The sequence below is a fragment of the Pseudorasbora parva genome, chromosome 6 (genome assembly GCF_024679245.1).
Source record: "Pseudorasbora parva isolate DD20220531a chromosome 6, ASM2467924v1, whole genome shotgun sequence".
Taxonomy (NCBI): Eukaryota; Metazoa; Chordata; class Actinopteri; order Cypriniformes; family Gobionidae; genus Pseudorasbora; species Pseudorasbora parva.
Window position 1 is genome coordinate 45,627,882 of NC_090177.1, and position 24,999 is coordinate 45,652,880.

General features: G+C 40.3%; 1 protein-coding gene across 1 annotated transcript in view; it reads right to left on the reverse strand.

Annotated features, from left to right (window-relative positions):
• Positions 1 to 540: 540 nt before the first annotated feature.
• slc6a1a (solute carrier family 6 member 1a) overlaps positions 541 to 24,999 on the reverse strand; it is a 29,386-nt gene continuing 4,927 nt past the window's right edge. The window contains exons 13-15 of the mRNA XM_067447024.1: positions 7,703 to 7,803; positions 5,458 to 5,625; positions 541 to 2,707 (exon numbers count right to left, since the gene is read on the reverse strand). Coding sequence (XP_067303125.1) covers positions 2,297 to 2,707; positions 5,458 to 5,625; positions 7,703 to 7,803 — 680 coding nt within the window. The 3' untranslated portion in view covers positions 541 to 2,296. The remainder of the gene's footprint in view (positions 2,708 to 5,457; positions 5,626 to 7,702; positions 7,804 to 24,999) is intronic.

Sequence of the window (24,999 nt, forward strand, 5' to 3'; positions counted from 1 at the left end):
ACATTTTAATTGCATTTTGTGTCTGTTAAGAGGCACAAAGACACCCTTTGTGTGTGTGTGGGGGGGGAGTCTGGGCATTAACTGTACACACACACACACACACACACACACACACACACACACACACACACAAACACACACACACAAACACACACACATGTATGGTAAGAAAATTTAAAAAGCAATGTTAAATTCACTAGTTGGTTCATTTGCTTCTGGTTAAGCGTGATAACTGGCACGATCAATGCATTTGCTAAATGCAAACACTGCTCTGTATTCTGCTTGTTGTTTCTGTCCTTTGAGAATTACTCCACGGAAAGAGCTAGAGTTTATGGTCATGTCCATTCATTAGGGCCTCTGTATTTTTTACATGTTCATTTTTTCAGCCCAGTTAATTACTGCTTATTGGTAACTGACAGTGGTGTATTCTTTGATGTCTTTATCAGTAGCATTTTTAAAGGGATGCTGTTTGTAATAATTATGTTGTCATACAGGCTCCTAATGAATGGCTTTAGTGTAGACTGAGAATCAATGCACAGATTATAGACTACGAATATTTTCTCTTTATTCATACATTTTACATAACAATCGTGCTTTTTCATATGACACCATTTAAATACATGTCCTATGTTATAATTTTAGGCAGTGTAACAGTTAAAAATATACAAAACAATATTTTTTCTTACGAGACATATCCTATTTGTTTTATAATCCTTTTAATAATCATCACTCATAATTTCCATAAGGTATGTGCTTCAGAGATCAAAATATTATTGCAGAAAACAGAAATTGTTTTTCAAATATTTCAACATTTAGACAAAAAACTTAATGGAGTACAGACATTCACGGTTACATATTTTACACAATACAATTTTACAATAAAGTTCCAGATAAAACTGCAATAAAGTATCTTTGTACAAAACTCACAGGACATAGCCATTTCACATTTTGTGTAGGTACGTATCTCCTCTTAGTAAACATGTTTAACATGAATGCTTTTCACGTGTAGCTGCCTTTGACGGAAACTGTCAGCACATCATTGCCCTGTCGTCGGAGAAATCTCTGTATTCTAGGTTTTGTGCTTTTATTCTTTTGGGGGATGAAAGGGGGCAGAAAAGCCCTAATTCTATTTTAGTATATGGTACTTACTCAAATATGCTATTAACTATTAAGAAATATTTTGTATCCTTTTTCAAAAAGGTATGGCACAATGTAGTGTAAACCATTGTTATCGATCCACTGGCCCGTTTGTGTGTGCGTTTCTGCTTTGTTTTAACGATTCAACATTTTGGCACATGAAGTAACTAATGGTCATGCAAATTGCGACTACATAAATCACAGGCTTAAGGAGCTGATATGCACTCAGAGGTCAGAGACATATCTGAGTTTTTTGTTTTTTCTTCTTCTTCTTCTTTTTTGGATATTCCTGAGGGGACATGTAAACAGGACACTGAATTGACAGCACTCATCTGTAATCTGTAGAATAATCAGCAAAAATGTTCACCCTGTGTTTAGCGGTGTTCTGTATTTTTGTACCCTGTGCTTTACAAACTACACACTGCCAGGCATAGATTTGTTTTTGCTTTAGTCTATGATTTTGGTCCTTGGTCTCAACATTAAAGTACAAAGCATTCAAAAAAAAAAAAAAAAAATTCTAAAAACACAAGTATTTTCTCTCTCTCTTTCTTTTTTTTTGCTCAGAAAAGAAAAAGAAGTGACAGATAGTAACAGTCTCTCTCAACAAAAATATTCAACAACATATAATGGGTCATCGAATAAAAATGAATTGTGCTTCAGACACAGGGCTTGGTTCATGCACCTTAGTTTTTCCAGATGACCCACAATGTAACATAATCGTAATCAGTTTTTCTTTGATACTCACAGACTCCCAAGGACTCTGTCCCAGTGCAACATAGAAACAGTTTATACCTCACATAAATAGCTTATGCATTGCAAAACAATGCACTGTCCTTAATCTAACTCACAGTATAACCTTAGTAGAGACAAATTCACATAATACATAAGTAATTTTTTTAACATGGACACTCTTTGCTTCACATTTGGAAAGCTTACAGAGTTTGTGTGTGTGTGTGTAAGGTTTTCAAATGCAAGTGTTTTTTGTGTTTTTTTGTTTTTTTGTTTGTTTCTTTTTTTTCTTTTTTTAATCACATTTTATGTTTAGTTTGATTATTTATGACCCCTGGAGGTAGATGATTCTATTACTGTATAAACATGGAAGTCTTCTGTGTTGTTAATCTTTGATTGCTCTCTGCTGGGGATCACCTCTACTGCTTTTTTAGACGTTGGCATCGCTGCCAGGATTAGTTGGAGATGGACTATCAGCCTGTGGCTGTGGCTGAGACAGCAGTTGAGACTGAGACTGCGGCTGCGGCTGCGGCTGGGGTGGCTGAGGTGGCTGGGGTGGCTGTTGCGACTGTGGTTGAGGTGGCTGTTGCGATTGTGCTTGCTGTGGTGCTTGATCCGGTTGCTGCGGTTGTTGTGGTGATTGTGGTTGTTGTTGTGGTGCCTGGTCTGGTTGCTGCGGTTCTTGTGGTGATTGTGGTTGTTGTTGTGGTGCCTGGTCTGGTTGCTGCGGTTCTTGTGGTGATTGTGGTGGCTGTGGTGACTGCTCCGGCAGCTGCTGTTGCTCTGGCCCATTCTCCTGAGCACGCCTCACTGCTGGAGGCTGCAGCATTATCCTGAGCCGCTGAAATGATGCCCCAGAACCAGTCAGCACAGATATACCATCTAATGCCTGTGTTAACATTGGTCATTATTGTATATGTACAGTGGGTATGGAAAGGACTCCCTTAAATGTTTCACTTTTTGTTATATTGCAGCCATTTGCTAAAATCATATAAGTTAATATTTTCTCATTAAAGGTCCCATGGCATGGATTTTTGTATTATTTTATAAGGTTTCCTGAGGTGTACTTATATTGTTAGTATGGTTTTTACATAAAAAAAATGTCATAATTTAGAAATAAAAGGCATTTTCTCTATACTGATATTAGCCCTCTGCCTGGAATGCTCTGTTTCAAGAGGCGTGTCTGCTGTGAGACAGCAGTGAAAACACCCACTGTTGTGATTGGCTGACATCTTTGCATTTGAAATTAGATCGCGTGCGGAGGGGGCGTGATTAAGTCAGGCGCGAGGGCACGAGCAGCAGCAGAAGCACTCACTGCCAGTCGAGGGAGAGAGAGAGAGAGACGGAGCTGGGGAAAGATTGCTGAGGAAGTGTTATTGTACCGAGTTGTGGAGAACGCAAGTTTATTTTGTTTGTATCTGAGAGCTCTGAATAAACTCGAGTGAACTTTGCAACGTTATTTCTCTCACAAAATGCTTTCACCACAGCTAACAACAAACACGACATGAATACAGTAAGAGCTTCTATTGAGCATAATTACTAGAGCAGTGTCATTGTGTGAATTACAGATATACATGTGATCGACCGATCCAAAATTATTTTTATATAAAGAGTATTTTTTGATCGCTCTCTGTAGTTGAATCATTTAAATAACAGATTTGTTTCATGCTACTAACAGAAACGATGTGAGTTGATCGTTTTAGTCACTGGCTCGATTCACTGATCCATAAAGACGGCCAGCGGCAGGACTGACAGTATTAAAATATTTAGAAAGAAAGTCTGTGTAAACTTGAATGATTAGCTACACATCAGAACTCACTGATCCCAGATCAGGCATTAATGAACACTGTTACTCACTGTTTGTGGCGGTGCTGTTGAATCCATATGGTAAAGCCTGTGCTGCTGACATTGCGACTGATAAATTGAATAATTTTTCTACTAATTTATTGGGCGGGCAGAGCAGAGAAAGGGGAGGAGACCTTTCCTGGTATGACGTCATAACAGGAGAATTCAAGATCAGCTCATCTGAGCTCTCAGTTTCTCAAAGACAGAGAAAGACAGCCAGAACTCAGTTTACAACGATCAAAATTTCTAGCCACTTGGGGACAATATTCAGGCTAGGGGAACTCATATTAATGTTTAAAAACCTCATAAAATAAAATGTTCATGCCATGGGATCTTTAATGTATACACAGCACATCATATTGACAAACAAACCCAGAATTGTTGACATTTTTGCTAATTTATTAAAAAAGAAACACTGAAATATAACATGGTCCTACGTATTCAGACCCTTTGCTGTGACACTCATATATTTACCTCAGGTGCTGTCCATTTCTTCTGCTCATCCTTGAGATGGTTCTACACCTTCATTTGAGTCCAGCTGTGTTTGATTATACTGATTGGACTTGATTAGGAAAGCCACACACCTGTCTATATAAGACCTTACAGCTCACAGTGCATGTCAGAGCAAATGAGAATCATGAGGTCAAAGGAACTTCCTGAAGAGCTCAGAGACTGATTTGTGGCACGGCAAAGATCTGGCCAAGGATACAAAAAAAAAAAAAAAAAATCTCCTGCACATAAAAAAACAGTGGCCTCCATAATCCTTAAATGAAAGACGTTTGGGACAACCAAACTGAGCAATCGGGCAAGAAGATCCTTGGTGAGAGAGGTAAAGAAGAACCCAAAGATCACTGTGGTTGAGCTCCAGAGATGCAGTCAGGAAATAGGAGAAAGTTGTAGAAAGTCAACCATCACTGCAGCCCTCCACCAGTCGGGGCTTTGTGGCAGAGTGGCCCGACGGAAGCCTCTCCTCAGTGCAAGACACATGAAAGTTTGCTAAAAAAACACCTAAAGATCTCCAAAATGGTGAGAAAAATAAGATTCTCTGGTCTGATGAGGCCGATATAGAACTTTTTGGCCTTAATTCTTAATTCTTCATGGTGGTGGCAGCATCATGCTGTGGGGTGTTTTTCAGCTGCAGGGACAGGACGACTGGTTGAAAACGAGAGAAAGATGAATGTGGTCAAGTACAGGGATATCCTGGACGAAAACCTTCTCCAGAGTGCTCAAGACCTCAGACTGGGCCGAAGCTTCACCTCCCAACCAGACAATGACCCTAAGCACACAGCTAAAATAACGAAGGAGTGGCTTCACAACAACAACTCCCTGACTATTCTTGTATGGCCCAGCCAAAGCTCTGACTTAAACACAATTGAGCATCTCTGGAGAGACCTGAAAATGGCTGCCCACCAACGTTTACCATCAAACCTGACAGAACTGGAGAGGATCTGCAGGAGGAATGGCAGAGGATCCCCAAATCCAGGAGTGAAAAACGGTATTAGATCAAAAAGGTGCTTCTACTAAATACTCAGCAAAGGGTCTGAATACTTAGGATCATGTAATATTTCAGTTTGTCTTTTTTAACAAATCTGCAAAAATGTGAACAAGTCAATATGGGTTGCTGTGTGTACATTAATGAGAAAAAAAATTAACTTCAATGATTTTAGCAAATAGCTGCAATTTAACAGTGACAAATTTAATGGGGTCTGAATACTTTCCGTACCCACTGTAAATGAAAAACATTACCTCCTTATATGTCCCCTTCAGGGTGAGGAACATGTAGCCCATATAACCAGGAATGAGAACCATAGAGGATAAAGCCATGAGCCAGCCCACTCCTTGCCCCCATTTAGGGAACACATAGTTGTTCATTGTGAGAGGAACCATTTGCACCGCACTGAAGAGGAACACACCCTGCAGGGAAGCTCTGTTTAAAAATACTGCAGTTTTCACATAATTACTGTACCACAATCTGTAACGATTCTTACTTTTATAGTGAAGACTGAAAGATTTTAGAAACACGGTGCCACTTTATAAAAGATGTCCTTAACATAAAAAACAAGTACAACACTTATTGTGTTTTGATTGTATTGCACACACTTGCTATTGAGGTGGATACTGCTAGGGTTAGACAGGTTTGCTGGTATTATTAGGTTTAAGGGTGGGTTGAGGTGTAAGGGAAGGTCACCAGTGTAATTATAGACGCAGTCAGAAATGTATTACAGATGTAATTACATGTAGGTATTTTTAGAAGTACGTAATATGTAACATGTAAAACATGCATTGTGCGTTGTATCGAATTATTAATTTAAATTTTAGTAAATTAAAGGCGCCTGATATAAAGTGGGACCAAAAACATTAATAAGAATCCTTTTTAGAAAACTGTTCCGTCATTAATGAATAACTACACAGGAAGAAATGGGTAATGCATTTTTAACATTCTAACTACTAATAACTAACAAAACTCTAATTACTGAATTAGTAAGCAATACTGTTTAGCTGAAGATGGTAGTTCACTATAAGTTAATCAATAGCAACTATTTTTGTATCCCCTCCCAGAGAACTACTATAATTAATAATGCTTAGTATATAATTAATTCTAAAGTGATGGTCATAGAAATCTAATATTAATTACTCAGGTGTTACTACTAAAATTATACTAAATAGTTGTTGTAGTATTTACAATAGGTGTAAATACTGTTAAACACAATTTTCAATTAAATATCCAAATAAATTGAATTACTAAACTAAATTAACTATTTCAAATAAAAAACTGATCTGCCCACATTGACACTATATGATAATTGAAATTAGCTGGATAACATCACCGTTTTCTCCAGAGCGGCTGTACAGCTGAATCAAATTCTGTTGCATTATTATCCTGTTAAGCTGAAGCTGAAGCTGCTTTGAAACAATCTGCATTGTAAAAGTGCTATATACTGTAAATATAGGTAACTTGACTTGACTACATCCTTCCAAAATAATTACTTATTATTTGTTTCAGTATTCTATAGTGAAAAGCATGATAAATCTCTAGTAATGACTGAAGTCATTGTAAACTTTGGATGTTTCTGTAAGGTTTTGGATAGTAATGGCTTCTGACAGGTTTAGTAACACAAGTAATTACTAATGGTTTATCATAATCTTCACTTTAGAAATTCAAATAATTACTAATTAAAAACTGATTCAAATAATTACTAATTCATTCTGAAGGATTAAGTTCTACTTGAGTCATTACTAAAGGGTTACTATGACCTTTATTTAATTATACATTATGCTTTATACATGTTAATTATGAATCTATAGTTAACTATAGATAGGTCACCTTTTAAAAGCATTCAATAGATTTTTTGTTCCATCGCTGCATCAATATGTAGAGAATTACAGTAATATAAGTGAAGTTCAAGTGCCCAACCAAAGGGAAAACTGATCACCATAATGCTGAGTTCAAACAAAAACATTAGGAAAATCAACATCAATATGAATCAACGATCATACAAAGTCAGCTTATGTGATGATTTCTCAAAATGTTCAGTTGTATTGACAATTCAAAATTCAAGATGACTTTGAGAAATGATTAAATGCAATTAGAGAAAAATGACTGCAGAAGTGGAGGAAATTAGCAAAAAGTCTATTAAGAAGTGCCCTGACTAAAAAAAACCATTGTGGATATATAGACTTTTATAATAATTAGCTGATTAACTGGCACTAAAACTATTGCAAGACAACTAAATTTGAACTGAATTAAGATGGATAATGACACTAACTTTGCAACATCTGCACTGATATTGTACTGAATTGCATCAACATAGAACTGACTTGAGCTGAATAATGACACTATTGCCTTCAGTACATCTGCTTTTGAACTAAATTAAACTTTCATAATTGATGCACTTTGCAATATTTACAGTATAGTTTTTTTTTTTGCTTCATGTAGCTGTTTTATTCTTCATGTAATGTAACACAAAAAAGAATAAAGTAGGTTACTTACAGCAACAACTAGAGGGGTGAAGAAAACCCAGCACAGTTTCCACCATATACAAGGCTTGTATCCAATCATTTCCTGGATGTTATCATAAAACTTGTTCACACCTGAAATAACATAAAACGTAATATAGATTAGACCAGTGTTGCAACAATTGGATTGACAGACTGAAATACATCCATCTATCAATCCATTCATCTTTATATCTGTAGCAGTACTGAGGATTCAGGGGTACTAGATTCAATCCGAACCGAGACATTTGTTGTGTCCGAAATCGAATACTCGAAAAACATTATACCGTTACATATATCGAGGGAAATTTGGACTGCGTCGGAACGACAAATTTGGGGATGCTCCCTAAGCATTAGCGCATCTGAAGTATGAATGAAACTAGTCCAATCCTGATTGGTGCTACATCATGACGTAGATGTGACGGCATACCCGGAAGCTATAAAGGGGTGCTGTCCGAAATCGAATACTCGAAAAACATTCATTGTTGGGCAGTAATGTACTACTATCAACATGTTACAATAATAAGATTACTGTAGTAGTAACAGCTACTAATAAGATTTCGGAAATAATAGTAGTTACAATCCAGAAAATAGCTTGTTACATTGTTCCCTATATCGAGGGAACTTCGCACTGCGTTGGAACGACAAATTTGGGGATGCTCCCTAAGCATTAGCGCATCTGAAGTATGATTGAAACTAGTCCAATCCTGATTGGTGCTACGTCATGACGTAGATGTGACGGCATACCCGGAAGCTATAAAGGGGAGCGTCAGTTATCGCTGTTCAGCATAGCGCTCTGTCATCGCACTTTCTCAATCATCCTCTAACAGTTCAGAGGTTCTCCCTCCCCGCGTGGAAGCCCGCGCTGCGGCCTCTTCCCCCGAGGTGAAGAACCCGATGCTGGTTCTCTCCGGTTCTGAGGAACCGGATGAGATCAGCATCGAGGCGGTGCGTGATATATGTTGCCACCTCATCCACCCGCCCAAGAGGAGCTTATTGAGGTGCTGACCCGTGCTGTGGCTAAATTAAATATGGATTGGCCACAAAAGAGACACGAGATCCAGCCATCAAGCAGGCTGGATGATCGATTTCTCTCACGCTAGGCTCAGACACCCCGCCGGGGCTTGCCATTTTTCCTGGACCTACACAATGAGTTGTGTAGGTCTTGGAACAGGCCTTACTCTGCGCGTATTTACAATCCCCCCATGCTAGATTATTCGAATGTTCTGGGGCCGGCTATGGGACGATGCCGTGGGTGGAAGATGCTCTCGAAGGCTATCTGTCACCCGAATCGGCATCGTCCCTCAAAGCCCCGGCCCACCAAACCATGCCGGAACACATCAGCTTTGGTGGGCAGGGCATATATGGCGGCGGGTCGGGCTGGTAGTTCCCTGCGCACGTTGTCTATCTTGCAGGCATACCAGGCCGACCTCCTAAAAGAGCACGACAAGGGCGAGGGTCCCTCTCTGGAGGATATCCTCGAGCTTTGGAAGGCTGCTGATTTGTCTCTCTGCGTCACCAAGAAGACGGCTTGTGCCATCGGCCGCTCCATGGCCTCAATGGTGCCGGTGGAGAGACACCTATGGCTCAATCTATCGGGGATGAAGGAGAAAGATAAAACTTTTCTCCTAGACTCCCCGATCTCGCCTTCTGGCCTGTTCGGCGACGCCGTTAATTTGGTCATCGACAGGTTCCAGGAGGCGAAGAAACAATCAGCGGCCTTCCGACAGTTCCTCCCTCGTCGGCCGAAATCTGGGAAGGCTGCCAATAGTAGGCAGCCTCAGCCGTCAGCCAGCTCCTCGCACTGTCAGGTGCAAAAAGAGAGCGGCACCTCTAGAGCCCCTCCTCTGGGAGCCTGGCAAGAGAGGAGGCGCTCTCAACAGTAGGCTACGGCGCCGAAGGGCTTTCTCAGGAACGTGGCGAAGAAGGATGCTGGGAATAAATCCTAGCTGCGGCAGGATCTCAATCGAGGTTGCCTCTCGCACAGCGCTCTCGATGGGAAAACGATGTGGTAATCCAGCCGTCACAGACGCTATCGTTTTCCCATGGACAGGTGGTGCTCCAGTCGCCTCGAGAAAGATCTGCGACTGGGCAGCACCTATGTCCACATACTGAAAATTGTCTTCAGCTCCCTGCCGGGCATCCGCTTCAGGGGGTGAGGAAGGAAGCTCAGTTAACACCCGAGACCCGATTCCCTTAGTAGATTATCTCGGCATATTGACATGGGTCCTGCATACTGTAGAAGTAGGGTACAGATTGCAGTTCGGTCACCCATCCCCCCAAATTCAATGGGGTGACTTGGACTGCAGTGGTGCCAGAGCGGGTTCGGGTAATGGTCTAAGAAGTAAAATCCTTGCTGACAAAGGAAGCCTAGAATGGGTTCCGCCGTCGGAGACTACTTTATAGTTCCAAAAAAGGTTGGAGGGCTTCGCCTGATTTTAGATCTAAGGTATCTGTACCGGTCTCTGAGATTCAGGTTCAGGATGTTGACTATTCCCACCATCATGAGTCAGATCCAGACCAAGGACTGGTTCGTCACGATAGATTTAAAAGACGCCTTTTTTATGTCTCCATCTTTCCATGCCACAGGAAGTTTCTGAGGTTCGCTTACGGGGGCGAAGCACATAATTCTTTTCCCTCGCACATTTACCAAATGCATGGATGCAGCTCTGGCTCCACTGAGACTTCAGGGCATTTGTGCGCTAAATTATATTGACAACTGGTTAATACTGGCACAGTCGTACGAGATGGCAGTTCAACATCGAGATGTCGTTCTGGTGCATATTCACTCGAGAGAGAGATCCCACTGCCCACTGTGGTTCTCCCTCACGCATCCAGCCCTGCTGGGGTTGGATGCCATGGTACAGACGTGACCAAGGCTAAGTCTGTATGCATTTCCCCCGATCGCTCTGCTCCTAGGGGTCCTGGAGAAAGTCCGGCAACAAGGAGTCAGTCTTCTTTTATTGGCTCCATGTTGGCCGACTCAAGTTTGGTTCTCAGATATATAAGCTCTGCTGGTGGGTCCCCCGTGGCAGGTCCCTCTGAGGAGGGACCTCCTATCGCAGGTGGGGGGTGCAATAGTTCACCCCCGCCCAGAAATATGGAACCTTTGGGTCTGGCCCCTGAGGGGGCCAGGTACCAAGAGGCTGGACTATCAGCAGATGTTATAGAGACCCTACTCAGTTCCAGGGCTCCATCTATGAGGAGATTGTACAGCCTCAAGTGGAATGTTTTTGCTACTTGGCGTAGAGAGCGTGAGGTAGACCCAGGTAACTGCCCAGTGGCTTCAGTACTGGAGTTTCTCCAAGATCGTTTCTCTGCAGGGCTTATCACGTCCACACTTAAGGTGTACGTGGCAGCTATTGGAGCTTTCCACGCTCCGCTGAGTGATGGGCCTTTGGGTAGGCACCATTTAGTTGTACGTTGCCTCCGCGAGGCTCAGAGGATGAGGCCTGTAGTCTGTACCCAAGTTCCTACATGGGATCTGGCAGTGGTGCTCAAGGGATTGGCTGAGACCCCCTTCGAGCCACTGGAATTGGCAGAACCTAAGAATCTGACATTAAAAGTGTCATTCCTCTTGGCTATTACCTCTCTGAGGAGAGTGGGGGATCTCCAGGCCTTGGCAGTCACGCCAACCTGCCTGGAGTTTGCCCCTGGAAGAGTTAAAGCCATCTTGCACCCTAGACCTGGCTACGTGACTAAGGTACCATCCAGTGTGGTCAGGTCCTTGGTCCTTCAGGCATTTCATCCACCGCCCCATGTGACAGCCGAAGATGGGAGACTGTTCCTCTTCTGCCCGGTTAGGGCCCTGAGGGTATATCTGGAAAGGTCAGCTCAGTGGAGGAAATCAGACCAGCTATTAGTGTGTTTGTTGCTCACCAAAGAAAGGGTTGTCTGCCTTAACCCCTACTATTAGTAATTGGATTGTGCAGGCTATAGCCTTGGCATATCAGGTGCCCAATCTGCCTTCACCTATAGCCTTGAGGGCCCATTCCACCAGGGGCATGACATCTGTGAAGCGGCCGGTTGGGCTACTTAGCACACGTTTATAAGATTTTACAGCCTACACCTCCCTGCGACACCCGGTGGCAGGGTGCTTCAGTCCTAATTGTGCCTGGTCTCCAGCTTCACAAGGGGGCAGGCGTACCCTTGGTGTGGCCTAGTGGGTACTTGTTCTCCAAATTCGTTGTTCCGACGCAGTGCGAAGTTCCCTCGATATAGGGAACGTCTTGGGTTATGTATATAACCCTGGTTCCCTGAGAGGGAATGAGGACTGCGTCTCGTCGCCACAATGCGTATTGGCTGAGAGCGCTTGCTTCATCGCGATAATTAACGCTACTATGCGCAAGGCTCCCCTTTATAGCTTCCGGGTATGCCGTCACATCTACATCATGACGTAGCACCAATCAGGATTGGACTAGTTTCATTCATACTTCAGATGCTTAGGGAGCATCCCCAAATTCGTCGTTATGACGCAGTGCTCGTTCCCTCTCAGGGAACAAGAGTTATATACATAACCGAGATGTTATTTTTGTTGCCTCAACCACTACTGATTTGAAATCATGTGCATTATGGGGTTATGATGAACACGTGATATGAGTGACATATGATCAGCAAATGATCTTCCTCTGAGTGATAACAACAATCGCAACATCACTGTAAGCGAATATGCTCACCAGTTCACATGAATAGAAATGATGGATCTGTCTAAAGAAATACAAACTAAATAATTTAAATATACCCTAACATTCACAATAAGGAACACATATATAAAATTTTGAATTTTGAAAATATGCAATTTCCAATTCTGTGGGGTGTAACTTAAAAGTAATATAGCAAGTAGTGTAAGGAATTACTGTTGCTAGGAAGAACCAAGTAAAGTAATAATATGACTTTTAAAAGGAATAAGTAATAAACTAAAAAATAATAAGCTTAAAATATTAAGCATATATATTTTGAGAAAAACAGTATGCAAAAAAGTAGTATTTCGAAAATCAGTAGGCAAAAAATCCCCAGATAAAGTACTACTTCTGCTGAGAATCATAAGGGTGCATTCAATATACACTTTACATCCTCATGAGCCCACGGGAGAGGAGTTGTAAATGGGAGCGAAATGATGACAGTGACAACATGGCGGATGTAGTACGTCCGAATATTTTGGACGCAGTGTAAGTGTGTAAGCATATGAAAAAGCTTGGGGTGGATGGTTCTTTAAAATACTAACTACCAGCATGTGTCAAATGTCTGCAACAGAATCATTCTGTCATAACACAGAGGAAGGCCACACACGTAAGAATCACCATCTCTGGATTTTGGCAGAGATTGGAGCCAATGTATGTGTGGCCCAAACACACATAAAGGTGAGAGCCATAACAGACTGTGCAAGGCTTGGGCGAAATAGAACATTTTACTCGATGGAATAGACTCTGGAATTCCTCTCAATGAAGTTGATTCAGGGAATTTCTCTCACGTAATGGATTCAGGAATTTCTCTCGCTGGAATGGACTCGGGAATTTCTCTCATGGTAACAGACTCAGGAATTTTTCTCACATGTTGGATTCAGAAATTTCTCTCACTGGAGCGGATTCAGGGAATTTCTCTCACGTAATGGATTCAGGAATTTCTCTTACTGGAATGGACTCGGGAATTTCTCTCATGGTAACAGACTCAGGAATTTCTCTCACATAATGGATTCAGGAAATTCTCTCACTGGAACGAACTCAGGAATTTCTCTCACATAATGGATTCAGGAGTTTCTCTCACCAGAAGGGAGTGAGAAATTTCTCTCACAAAATGGATTCAGGAGTTTCTTTCACTGGAACGGACGCAGGAATTTCTCTCACAAAATGGATTCAGGAGTTTCTCTCACTGGAAAGGACTCATTAATTTCTCCCACGCAGTAGATTCAGGAATTTGTCTCATTTGAACAGACTCATGAATTTCTGTCACTGGAACGTACTGAAAAAGTTCACTTACAGGAACAGACTGGTGACGGAAATCTGGGATGACATTGAACTCTGATTAAGTGATTCACTGATCTTCTCCTTGTTGACTTCTTCAAAAATATGAGACCCACTAATCAACAACACCCAGTCTAAATATTGTCTCAGAGTGTAGGACTGCCTGGTGGTATCAGTTGTGCTATGTGATGATCTAATCCAACCCAAAACAAGTCAATGAGAGATTGGTCATCCCAGGGTACTAAATGACAGTACTGGACAAATTCCTCCACATACATCTCCATACTGCTGCCATTTTGATCAATGGAGCACAGAATGTCTTGCACAGATTCCATTGCAGTAGATCGATGATTGCTTCTTGTTAAGTGGTCTGGTCCTCTGTCATAACACAGAAGGAGGCAATACAGGTAAGTAGCGAATTACTGTTTTTTTTTTGTTTTTTTTTGCAGGAGTCAGAAGGAGTAGCAGAAGAGAAAGAATGGTGAGTATAACTTTTTCAGTTTTCAGTCATTTTGATGATGACTTTGCTTGATGATAACAGGAAGCTTTGTATGTTTCAGAGGTCTAATGGCAGGACGAGACTCAAGATGATCAGATGCATGGAGACAGGAACTGGATGATGGCGGTAGCATAAAAGTAGTCAGGTATGTGTCCATTGGTAAGGATGAGACCAAACAACTGTGGTGAGGAAAGTGACTTCTTAATATAGTAAATGAGATAAGGTGGGCAATAGCTTGCAGGCATGGGTGGTTGGGGAGTGTGAGCAGGCGTGAGCCAGAGAGGATAATGAGAAGTGTAGTGCTGAGGAGAGAGGCATGATGAATGGAGCTGGTGACAAACATTTTCAGAAAAAATACAAAGCAGTCACTGGGGCAGTACCTTTCATGGTTTCTCTGTCTTGTTTAGTTTTAGTCTTAGTTTTTCTTGTGTTTCCTTGTTCCTTTGTCTGAGTTTAGTCATTTATTAGTTAGTCTAACATGGTCCTTAATTAGTCCACACCTGTTCCCTGTACTGTTAATTACCTTCCTCTGTGGGGGTGCCACAGTCATGTTCTGTTACTCAGTATTGTTTAGTTGTAGTCTTAGTTTTCCTTGTCATCCGTTGTCTGTTTAGTCATTTATTAGTTGCCATGGTCCCTGATTCCATTGTTCTTTGTCTTGTATTTTATGGATTTATGGATTGTTGTGTTTGAGTTATCTTCCTTGTGAATTAATGTACAACAACTCTGTTACAGAAAACAAGACCGCAAGATTTGATTATATCTGTGAATTTAAACAAATTAACAATTTGTCATTGGTTAAGCCCAGCTCTAGGTGATTGCTGGTTGAACCCAGCATCAAGTCTAACAAGCCCAAGCTTCCACCTTAGTCATGCACACCTGCAGCTCCACCGTGGCCCTCCAGGCCTTCAGCGTAACCCTGGCTCTTCGGCTTGACCTTTGTTGACCTTGACCCTCAATTAAACATTGCATACATTTTAAAATCTTGCTTATTACTTACAAAGCACTAAATGGTTTAGCTCCCCAGTACTTGAGCGAGCTCTTAACACATTATACTCCATCACATCTATTGCGGTCTCAAAACTCTGGCCAGTTGATAATACCTAGAATATCTAAATCAACTGCAGGCGGTCGATCCTTTTCCTATTAAGCACCTAAACTCTGGAACAGTCTTCTTAGCATTGTTCGGGAAGCAGACACACTCTGTCAGTTTAAATCTAGACTAAAAACACATCTCTTTACCATGGCATACACATGAAACATTATAAATGTATATTATTCAGATCAGTTAGGCTGCATTAACTAGGTCAGCTGGAACCGGGAACACTTTAATATGACTTCTGATTTGTAATGTTGCCTGAATCATAATTATACACTGTTTGTATTTGGCCAGAGAAGAACTGGCACCCTGACTGAGCCTGGTTTCTCCCAAGGTTTTTTTCTCCATTTGTCACCTGACGGAGTTTGGGTTTCTTGCCACCGTCGCCCTTGTTGCCTTAGGCTTTTGGCTTGCTCAGTTGGGGACACTAAATATTTAATTATATTACTTTCCTATTAGTTCCTTAATGGTACATGTTAGTACCTTCTGAAAGGGTAACACTCTAGTGACAGCTTTTGTAAGATTTTTAAAAGAAAAAGTAATAAGACTTTTCACAATGCCCAATCATAGCAGCATAACATCAAAAACTATGACAACACTCTCACAGTTCATTTGTTTTGTCGAGTCCCATTAGCGAAATAGTAAACTTTGGGAAAATTGTGCATTTGCAAAAGACTGACAGACAACTATGCATTTATTCTTATTTTGTATGCTTAATTTGCACAGAGATTTGGTGATTGTTAGCTACTTAGACCAATAACTATTTAGAAAGTTAACTTAGACCGTTAACTACTTAGACCACCACTCCAAGACCATTTTTTGGGATTTCTGCCTGGATTTGGCCTACCCAAATTGAAAAGCTTCCCATACACAGATAAAGTGGTCTAAAGCCCCGTTTCCACCACAGGAACTTTACCCAGGAACTAGGAACTTTGGGTGGTACTTCGTGTGTTTAGACCGCAGGAACCAGGGTATAAATGAAGTTCCGGGTAAATATTTCCCCCTCCAAACGGCCCTGCTCGCGAGGTAGTACTTTTTCAAAGTTCAGGAACTTTCGAGGGCGGGACTTGGGCGCTGAACATGCTGATTGGTTGAGCTCAGGCAGCATTTTAGTTCAACCGGCATCTTTAAAAGTCTTTTGCGAGGTTCGTTCTGCGTTCAGTAAATATCAGTCTTGCTCTCTGTCTGGTGGCGCGCGGTCGTCTCAGCCATCTCACGTTCAATGTCCGTAATAGCTGATAATAATATACATTGTCATTTTAAATCTAGCTTTACAAGCTTTCTGAATATGCTGCATGCTGCTGAATCTGCATATTATTGCTCTTTTCTGTCGTTGTTAATTACCTCTTTAGTAAACCTATACATAACCAGCAAAAGCAGCACAGCTTGAATCTCTTCCATACTCGTTATTATTTTTTTTTCACCATGTAAACGACCTGACCGATTACTTTTAAGTGTCCGTCCTTACATGACGTGACGGCGCGCGCCGCGCTCATGTTGACAAGAGAGGAAAGTACATTTTTCTGAGGGGTAAACTTTTTATTTCGTGAGTTATGAAGATAATGTTGGAGTAATGACACAGCGTATATTGCCCCAGGCAGTTTTTACTTTAACTGCGCCTGACAGAAGATTTTTTTTTCTGAGATGATTATTACACTTTACAACAAATAGCTATAAATAATACTGTATTAGTCCTGGTGGCCGTTAAGAGTTGCTATGGCTACAGTTAACACACTCCAGCTGCTGGAGAAAACAGCGTTGACATTTTTGGTGCGGCAGACAAACTGCATGTGACAAAATGATTGCGATTGAAAGTCATCACATGTAAACACCAGATCGGTTTAGATAACGTCTCATGTAAACAGTCCACTAAATCTTTCAATCGGTACACTTAAAAATGATTACTATCCTTCACTGATTTGGAGGAGCAGTCGCGCGCAGTCCAACATCACCGGACTAATTTGCCTAATCTTCTCGGAACTTTATCACGGTCGAAACGCAGACAGCTGCAGGTCTGGGGGGGGAGAAAAGTTCCTGTAAAAAAGTTCCTGGTACAAATTGTTCCGGGTAATTTTGGTGGAAACGGGGCTTAAGTTCAAGATTTTAGTGTCATTTTATGGGAAACCCATTGAAGTTACATAAAACACTGCTAAAAGTGATAAACATGTAAGTATATGTTGTCTAAGCTGTAATAACCCCGCAAAAAAGTAGGAACTTTTTGATTTTTTTTTTAATAAATTCTTTTAGCATATTTGAAAGTGTGTAACTCAGGCTCTGTGTGCTCTAGGAACCTGCAGACAGTTTGGGCTGTTTCCACTAAATTCTAGAAAATAGTGGAAAAAAGAAGTTTGTCTGTGTCATGTTGTATGCAATATTTATTAAAATGGGTCTGAAGGGATGCCACATGCACATGCAGGACAGCTATGGCATATGACAGCTTATACACTGCCCATAAGGTCATTGTTCCTACATAGCTTCTGTATCAGTTCTTTTGTCTTATGGTCGTTATATTTCTCACAGATTTCTGCTCATTCTGAATAAGATACAGATAAGTAGCACAATAAAGATAACATGTATATAAATGCATTAGTGAGTGATTGCGTGTGAATTAATTCTACCTGACAGTGTCAGGGACTGCGTCACCGCATGATGTGCGATCGGCTATGTGTGTGCGTTGCAATGCAAGCACGCATTAGTTTAGCACGATAATTAACTTACGTGTACAATAAGCGTGCATTCTCCCGATCAATTTTGAGCATCCAGATGTTAAAAACAGAGCCTGCGTGTCAGGAAATTTTTTATCCTGTTGCGCCCTCTATAGGCCAGTGATTAGTCAAGCTTAAAGCGTCATGACAGAGCATTTAGGTCAACTAGTCGTTGCAACCCCTACCTCCCACCACCATATACAGTGACATAAATGCAATATCCCAGTGCCATTAAATTAATTATACACAGGGCCGTGCACAGGGGGGTGGCCCGGTGGCTAGAGCCACTGCCCCTTTGCCCTCATCGGCTGAGGTGCCCCTCTTGCCCCCTTCCCTCCCTCACTCTCAGAGGATTCCCATAAAAGCATTCGGTTCCGCTAAAAATCCACTAATTCTGCTAATCCTTTCCGTGTTTTCCCGCTCGCTCTGCGCAGCATGTGTGGCTGTGTCCGCTCTCTGTGGAGACGGCTGTTCCAGAATGTCGTCTCATTAACAGGTATATTACAAACTACAATCGACATTACAGACAGTGGTTGATCCGCGGAATTAGTAGTTTGTTTGTTTCAGCAGTGCAAACATGGATTCAAAGCTCCAGCATGCCACTCCTGTAAAATAGATTTCCGATTATGATCAATTTTACGAGGTAATACTAGTATCTATAACATACTTCATATTTATGATATTTTATTTAGACCATATTTATCGTATACACAATTTTAAAAAAGGTAATACAGGCTATTATAAATATAAATGAGTTGTATCAGGGTAGCCTGCAATGCTCATTTTTCAAAAAAGTTCATACTTGTGCAAAAAATCTCTAGCAACGTTTGCAGTATTATCTGTTTATTTTGATTAATAAAATATTTTATTATTGTTCAGTAAATATTAAAATGTTAATATAAAAATGATCTGAAAACATTTAATAAATGAGATTCCATAATAATTTAATAGTGTTATCGTTGTAACAACGAAATATATTTGTATTATATGATTATTTTCATATTTTATATTATAAATATGATGTTGCCTCTAAGATGGACACCCAACTTAAGATATTTACCAGCTGAATCTTAACCATGTCATGCCAGCAAATGGAAGTCAGTCAGCTGTTTATCATCATGTTAAATATGCCTTTTACCCCAAATACCATACTTTTTCATATTCTGTTATTAAAAATCTGTTGCATATGATTTATATAAATCATAAACAAGACCTTTGTCTCAAAACATATTCAATAATTTTTGTGATTCTCATTTGCTACTTAAATCTCCAATAAAAAGTTTAAATAGAAAAGATATCAAATTAGCCCAGAATCAACTTTTTGAAAGAATAATTAGAATAACATAAATTGAATTAGCACTAACAATTGTATTTACAGTATGATTGTAAAAGGTTTGTTATTCTTTTTCTATATTAAGATAATACACAATCCCCTTATAGTGCCCCTCTTTTGGTTTGGGCCACTGCCCCTCAAAATGTCTGTGCACGTCCCTGATTATACATGCTGGAAGCAGCCCAACGTGTCTGCAGGGTGCTTGAGCACACAGGGCCTGAGTTACACACTTGGCTTTAGAAAGTGGCGTGTATGTTTACGCAAAGTCATGATGTCATGTTGCAGACTTACATGTTTATGACTTTTAGCAGTGTTTTATGTAACTTCAAAGGGTTTCCTGTAAAACGAAACCAACATTTTGAACCTAGACCACTGTATGTGTGTATGGGAGGCTTTTCAATTTGGGTACCAGAGTAATTTAGTGTAAATACATTACTTTGTGTAAAACAAATGCCAAAGTGATGCATATCTCCAGAAAGTAGAGACTCTAAGCTTTCAAATTGTACCACATATGAGGTCAGAGCTCCTCCACAGACATTTAAAATATAAAGTATATACATGACAATGTCATTCCCGACCCTGTACAGTTTAAGAGTGGTAACAGTAAGCACCACTATAAATCATCAAAGCAAACATTATGTGATTTGGGAAAAACCATCAGATGTCGTGCTGAAACGTTTTCAGGAAGGTCGAAGAATAGGTTGAATGTCTTTTTTTTTGTCAAAATTGGGTTTTCCTTAAACTATTATTCTATAACATCTTGTCTATCATCTCTAAAAAATATCATGGCAAAATTCAATTATTTAGTGCAGAAAAATATTGATTTATTGCAGCAAGCTGAAAAAACTGTCTTTCTCTAATGTTTTAAAACAGGTCCGTTGGAGGTGGTAAAAAATCAAATACATCGGCCATAGTTTTTGCTCTCTTAACACTACAAAGACAGTTCACCCATCAAAATAAACCCATTACTTGTAGAATAAAGGTGTATCAATGGACATTTCCTGCCATTCCTAAGTACCGGTGCTGGTCATAATTAGAATATCATCAAAATGTTGATTTCTTTTACTAATTCCACTTAAAAAGTGAAACTTGTATATTATATTCATTCATTACACACATACCGATATATTTTAAATGTTTATTTCTTTTCATTTTGATGATTATTACTGACAACTAAGGAAAATCCCAAATTCAGTATCTCAGAATATCAGTATCTCAGATATGGGTTTCAGCTGTCGCATTCCTTGTGTCAAGCCACTCTTGAACAACAGACAGCATCAGAAGCGTTTCACCTGGGCTGAAGACAAAAGGACTGGACTGCTGCTGAGTGTTTCAAAGTTATGTTCTCTGATGAAAGTTAATTTAGCATTTCCTTTGGAAATCAGGGTCCCATAGTCTGGAGGAAGAGAGGAGAGGCACACAATCCACATTGCTTGAGGTCCAGTGTAAAGTTACCATAGTCAGTGATGGTTTGGGGTTCCATGTCATCTGCTAGTGTTGGTCCACTGTGTTTTCTGAGGTCAAAGGTCAACGCAGCCGTATACCAGGAAGTTTTAGAGCACTTCATGCTTCCTGCTGCTGACCAACTTTATAGAGATTCAGATTTAATTTTCCAACAGGACTTGGCAACTGCACACAGTGCCAAAGCAACTAGTACCTGGTTTAAGCACCATGGTATCCCTGTTCTTAATTGGCCAGCAAACTCACCTGACCTTAACCCCACAGAAAATCTATGGGCTATTGTGAAGAGGAAGATGCGATATGCCAGACCCAACAATGCAGAAGAGCTGAAGGCCCAGAGTAACCTCTGCTCTCATATCACCTGAGCAGAGCCACAGACTGATCGCCTCCACGCCACGCCGCATTGCTGCAGTAATTCAGGCAAAAGGAGCCCCAACTAAGTATTGAGTGCTGTACATGCTCTTTTCATGTTCATACTTTTCAGTTGGCCAAGAATTCAAAAAATCATTTCTTTGTATTGGTATTGTATTGGGGCGGCAGTGGCTCAGTGGTTCATGTAGGTTGTCTACAAACCGGAAGGTTGGTGGTTCAATCCCCGGTTCCACCTGACCAAATGTCGAGGTGTAAGTGTCGAGGTGTCCATGAGCAAGACACCTAACCCCAGCTGCTGCCGATGAGCTGGATGGCGCCTTAGATGGCTGACACCGCCGTAGGTGTGTGAATGGGTGAATGTGAGCCAAAATGTAAAAGCGCTTTGGATGGCCATAGGGTCTGTTGAAAGCGCTATATAAATGCAGTCCATTTTATTGGTCTTAAGAAATATTTTTCATTTTCTGAGATGCTGATTTTGGGATTTTCCTTAGTTTTCAGTTATAATCTTCAACACTAAAATAAATAAACATTTGAAATATATCAGTCTGTGTGAAATGAATTAATATAATATACAAGTTTCACTTTTTGAATGCAATTAGTGAAATAAATCAACTTTTTGATGATATTCTATTGACTAGCACCTGTAAACTACAGCATGCAAAGATTTTTTTTAAATACAACGTTATCATATTGTAAGATGGCGAAGCACAAAAGAACAACGCAGTCTGAAGTAGCTGCTCGCTTAAATGATCTCGCTCGCCTCAATCTGCTTAATCTTGGTGATGTCAGTGCCCTAAACCATGTTATAATGGATTATTTCACATCCACATTAGGGATCGGATGACGGAGAAGTAATGAAGAGGAGTTAGTTTAGCTATGCTGCAAGGTGGGCTGTGCTTGCTATTCTTGTACAGTTGTGTGATTTAAACCATTGTATTAGAAACACATGTGCAACCATTCATGACTGTTGTAAAATCCTTTTTCTATACATTACATTATGGATATGTAGGCTAATGTGATGTTGTATATGGTGTATTTTATTGTAACTTGTTGTATGTGTTTACCTGCCCAGGGACAGCAGATGTAAATTAGCTTTTAGCTAACTCTGGTGCAATTACTATTAATTGTGCATTGTCCCTGTAAAAATAAACAATAAAGTAAAGTTCACAGACTGCCAATGATAAACAATGGAAAAAGTATTTCACTTATAAAAAAATATCTTTAAACGTATAAGTTTCTGTCCTCTTCAGGGTAATGTTAGCTAGTCCCCTTGTGTAGTTATGCAGCTTAAAAATGTTAGTTTTAATATTTTAATATTAAGTTCAGGCCTTTATTTTAAAATAGCAATGAACACAGAAACATAAAATAAAGATTGCTAGACAACGAATTTGTTTTCATGCCAAGAGTTCAAAATATAACATCTAGTCATTTGTTTGAGATAAAAAAGTTCTGGAAATGTTTTAAATATAAAGTGAAAAAAAAAAGATTTGCCTTTTGATGCAGCAGTGAGCTATAATGCACATTGTTTGAATTCAAATCAAATACTGGCAAACTTCCTATACTACTTCTGAATAGAATGTTTACTTCATAAAATGTATGGTTCAGATCACTCAAACCATACAGTGGGTACAGAAAGTAGTCAGACCCCTTACATTTTTCACTCTGTTATATTGCAGCCATTTGCTAAAATCATTTAAGTTCTATTTTTTCTCATTAATGTCCACACATCACCCCATAAAACACAGAATTGTTGACATTTTTGCAGATTTATTAAAACAGAAAAACTGAAATAGCACATGATCCTAAGTATTCAGACCGTTTGCTCAGTATTTAGTAGAAGCACCCTTTTGATCTAATACAGCCATGAGTCTTTTTGAGAAAGATGCAACATCTTTGATCTTGATTTTTCACACCTGGATTTGGGGATCCTCTGCCATTCCTCCTGCAGATCCTTTCTAGTTCTGTCAGGTTGGATGGTAAACATTGGTGGACAGCCATTTTCAGGTCTCTCCAGAGATGCTCAATTGGGTTTAAGTCTTGGCTCTGGCTGGGCCATACAAGAATGGAGAGTTGTTGAGTTCTCCAAAGAGTTGTTGTGAAGCCATTCCTTCTTTATTTTAGCTGTGTGCTTCGGGTCATTGTCTTGTTGGCCCTTTGGCCCAGTCTAAGGTCTTGAGCACTCTGGAGAAGGTTTCCGTCCAGGATATCCCTGTATTCATATTTCCCTCGATTGCAACCAGTCCTCCAGTCCCTGCAGCTGAAAAACACCCCCACAGCATGATGCTGCCACTACCATTTTTCACTGTTGACTGTATTGGACAGGTGATATTTTTCTCCACACATACCGCTTAGAATTAAGGCCAAAAAGTTCTATCTTGTTCTCATCAGACCAGAGAATCTTATTTCTCACCATCTTGGAGTCCAGGTTTTTGTTTTTTTTAGCAAACTTTTATGTGTCTTGCACTGAGGAGAGGCTTCCATCGGGCCACTTTGCCATAAAACTGGTGGAGGGCTGCAGTGATGGTTGACTTTCTACAACTTTCTCCCATCTCCTGACTGCATCTCTGGAGCTCAGCCACAGTGATCTTTGGGTTCTTCTTTACCTCTCTCACCAAGGCTCTTCTCGCCCGATTGCTCAGTTTGCTCTAGGAAGGGTTCTGGTCAACCCAAACGTCTTCCATTTAAGGATTATGGAGGCCACTGTGCTCATAGGTACCCTAAGTGCGACAGAATTGTTTTTGTAATATCGGCCAGATCTGTGCCTTGCCACAATTTGGCTTCTAAGCTCTTCAGGAAGTTCCTTTGACCTCATGATTCTCATTTGCTCTGTTGGTGAGCTGTAAGGTCTTATATAGACAGGTGTGTGGCTTTCCTAATCAACTCCAATCAGTATAATCAAACACAGCTGGACTCAAATGAAGGTGTAGAACCATCTCAAGGATGAGCAGAAGAAACGGACAGCACCTGAGCTAAATATATGAGTGTCACAGCAAAGGGTCTGAATACACAGACCATGTGATATTTTACATGGTTCACATTGTTTTTTCTTTTTTAATTAATCTGCAAAAATTTCAACAATTCTCTTTTTCTGTCAATATGGGGGTGCTATGTATACATTAATGAAAACAAAATGCCATTTTAGCAAATGGCTGCAAAATAGCAAATAGTGAAAAAATGTAAGGGGGTCTGAATTCTTTCTGTACCCACCGTATGTAAATAGAGGCAGCCTTATATGCTCAGTAATGGAGCTTGGGTGTCTTTAAACCAAGACCAACCTTATGTCTATATTCCAAAGCATTCTTGAATAACAGACATTTAAGTTTGGATAGTGCATTTTCATGTCTATGTGAAAAGTGGGGGTGGTCAGGTGGACAGTTATTTAAACCTGTTTTCTCAAAATTCTGTTCCTACAAATCATAGCGATCAGCCGACTTCAGATAACCGTAACTTTTGTTTCAAGCCATGAAAAAAATACAAATGTATTTGCAAAGGGCTTGACAGCAGCTTTCATATGGTATCAGAAGTAAAATTACAGATGGTATCTGTAAGAGGTAAAATTACACCATATGATAGGTTTTCATAAAGTGGATCACATCACAAATGTATTTTGAGCAAAATTACCCATAGAACATGGAGATGATAAAAACTTAATGAGATGAGAGAATCATATTAAGTATCAAGACGTATTATAGCCCTGTGGAGTCTGTTAACCTTCGTCTTGATGAAAACTTGTTAAATCGACCACAAAGATTTACATTTGAGTACTCCTGATCTAGAGATCTAATCTCCAAAAAAAGCATGTGATAGGATGGTTGTGAAGAGGGTAAATATGATAAGGACAGAAAGGGTTGAACTGGATTCAA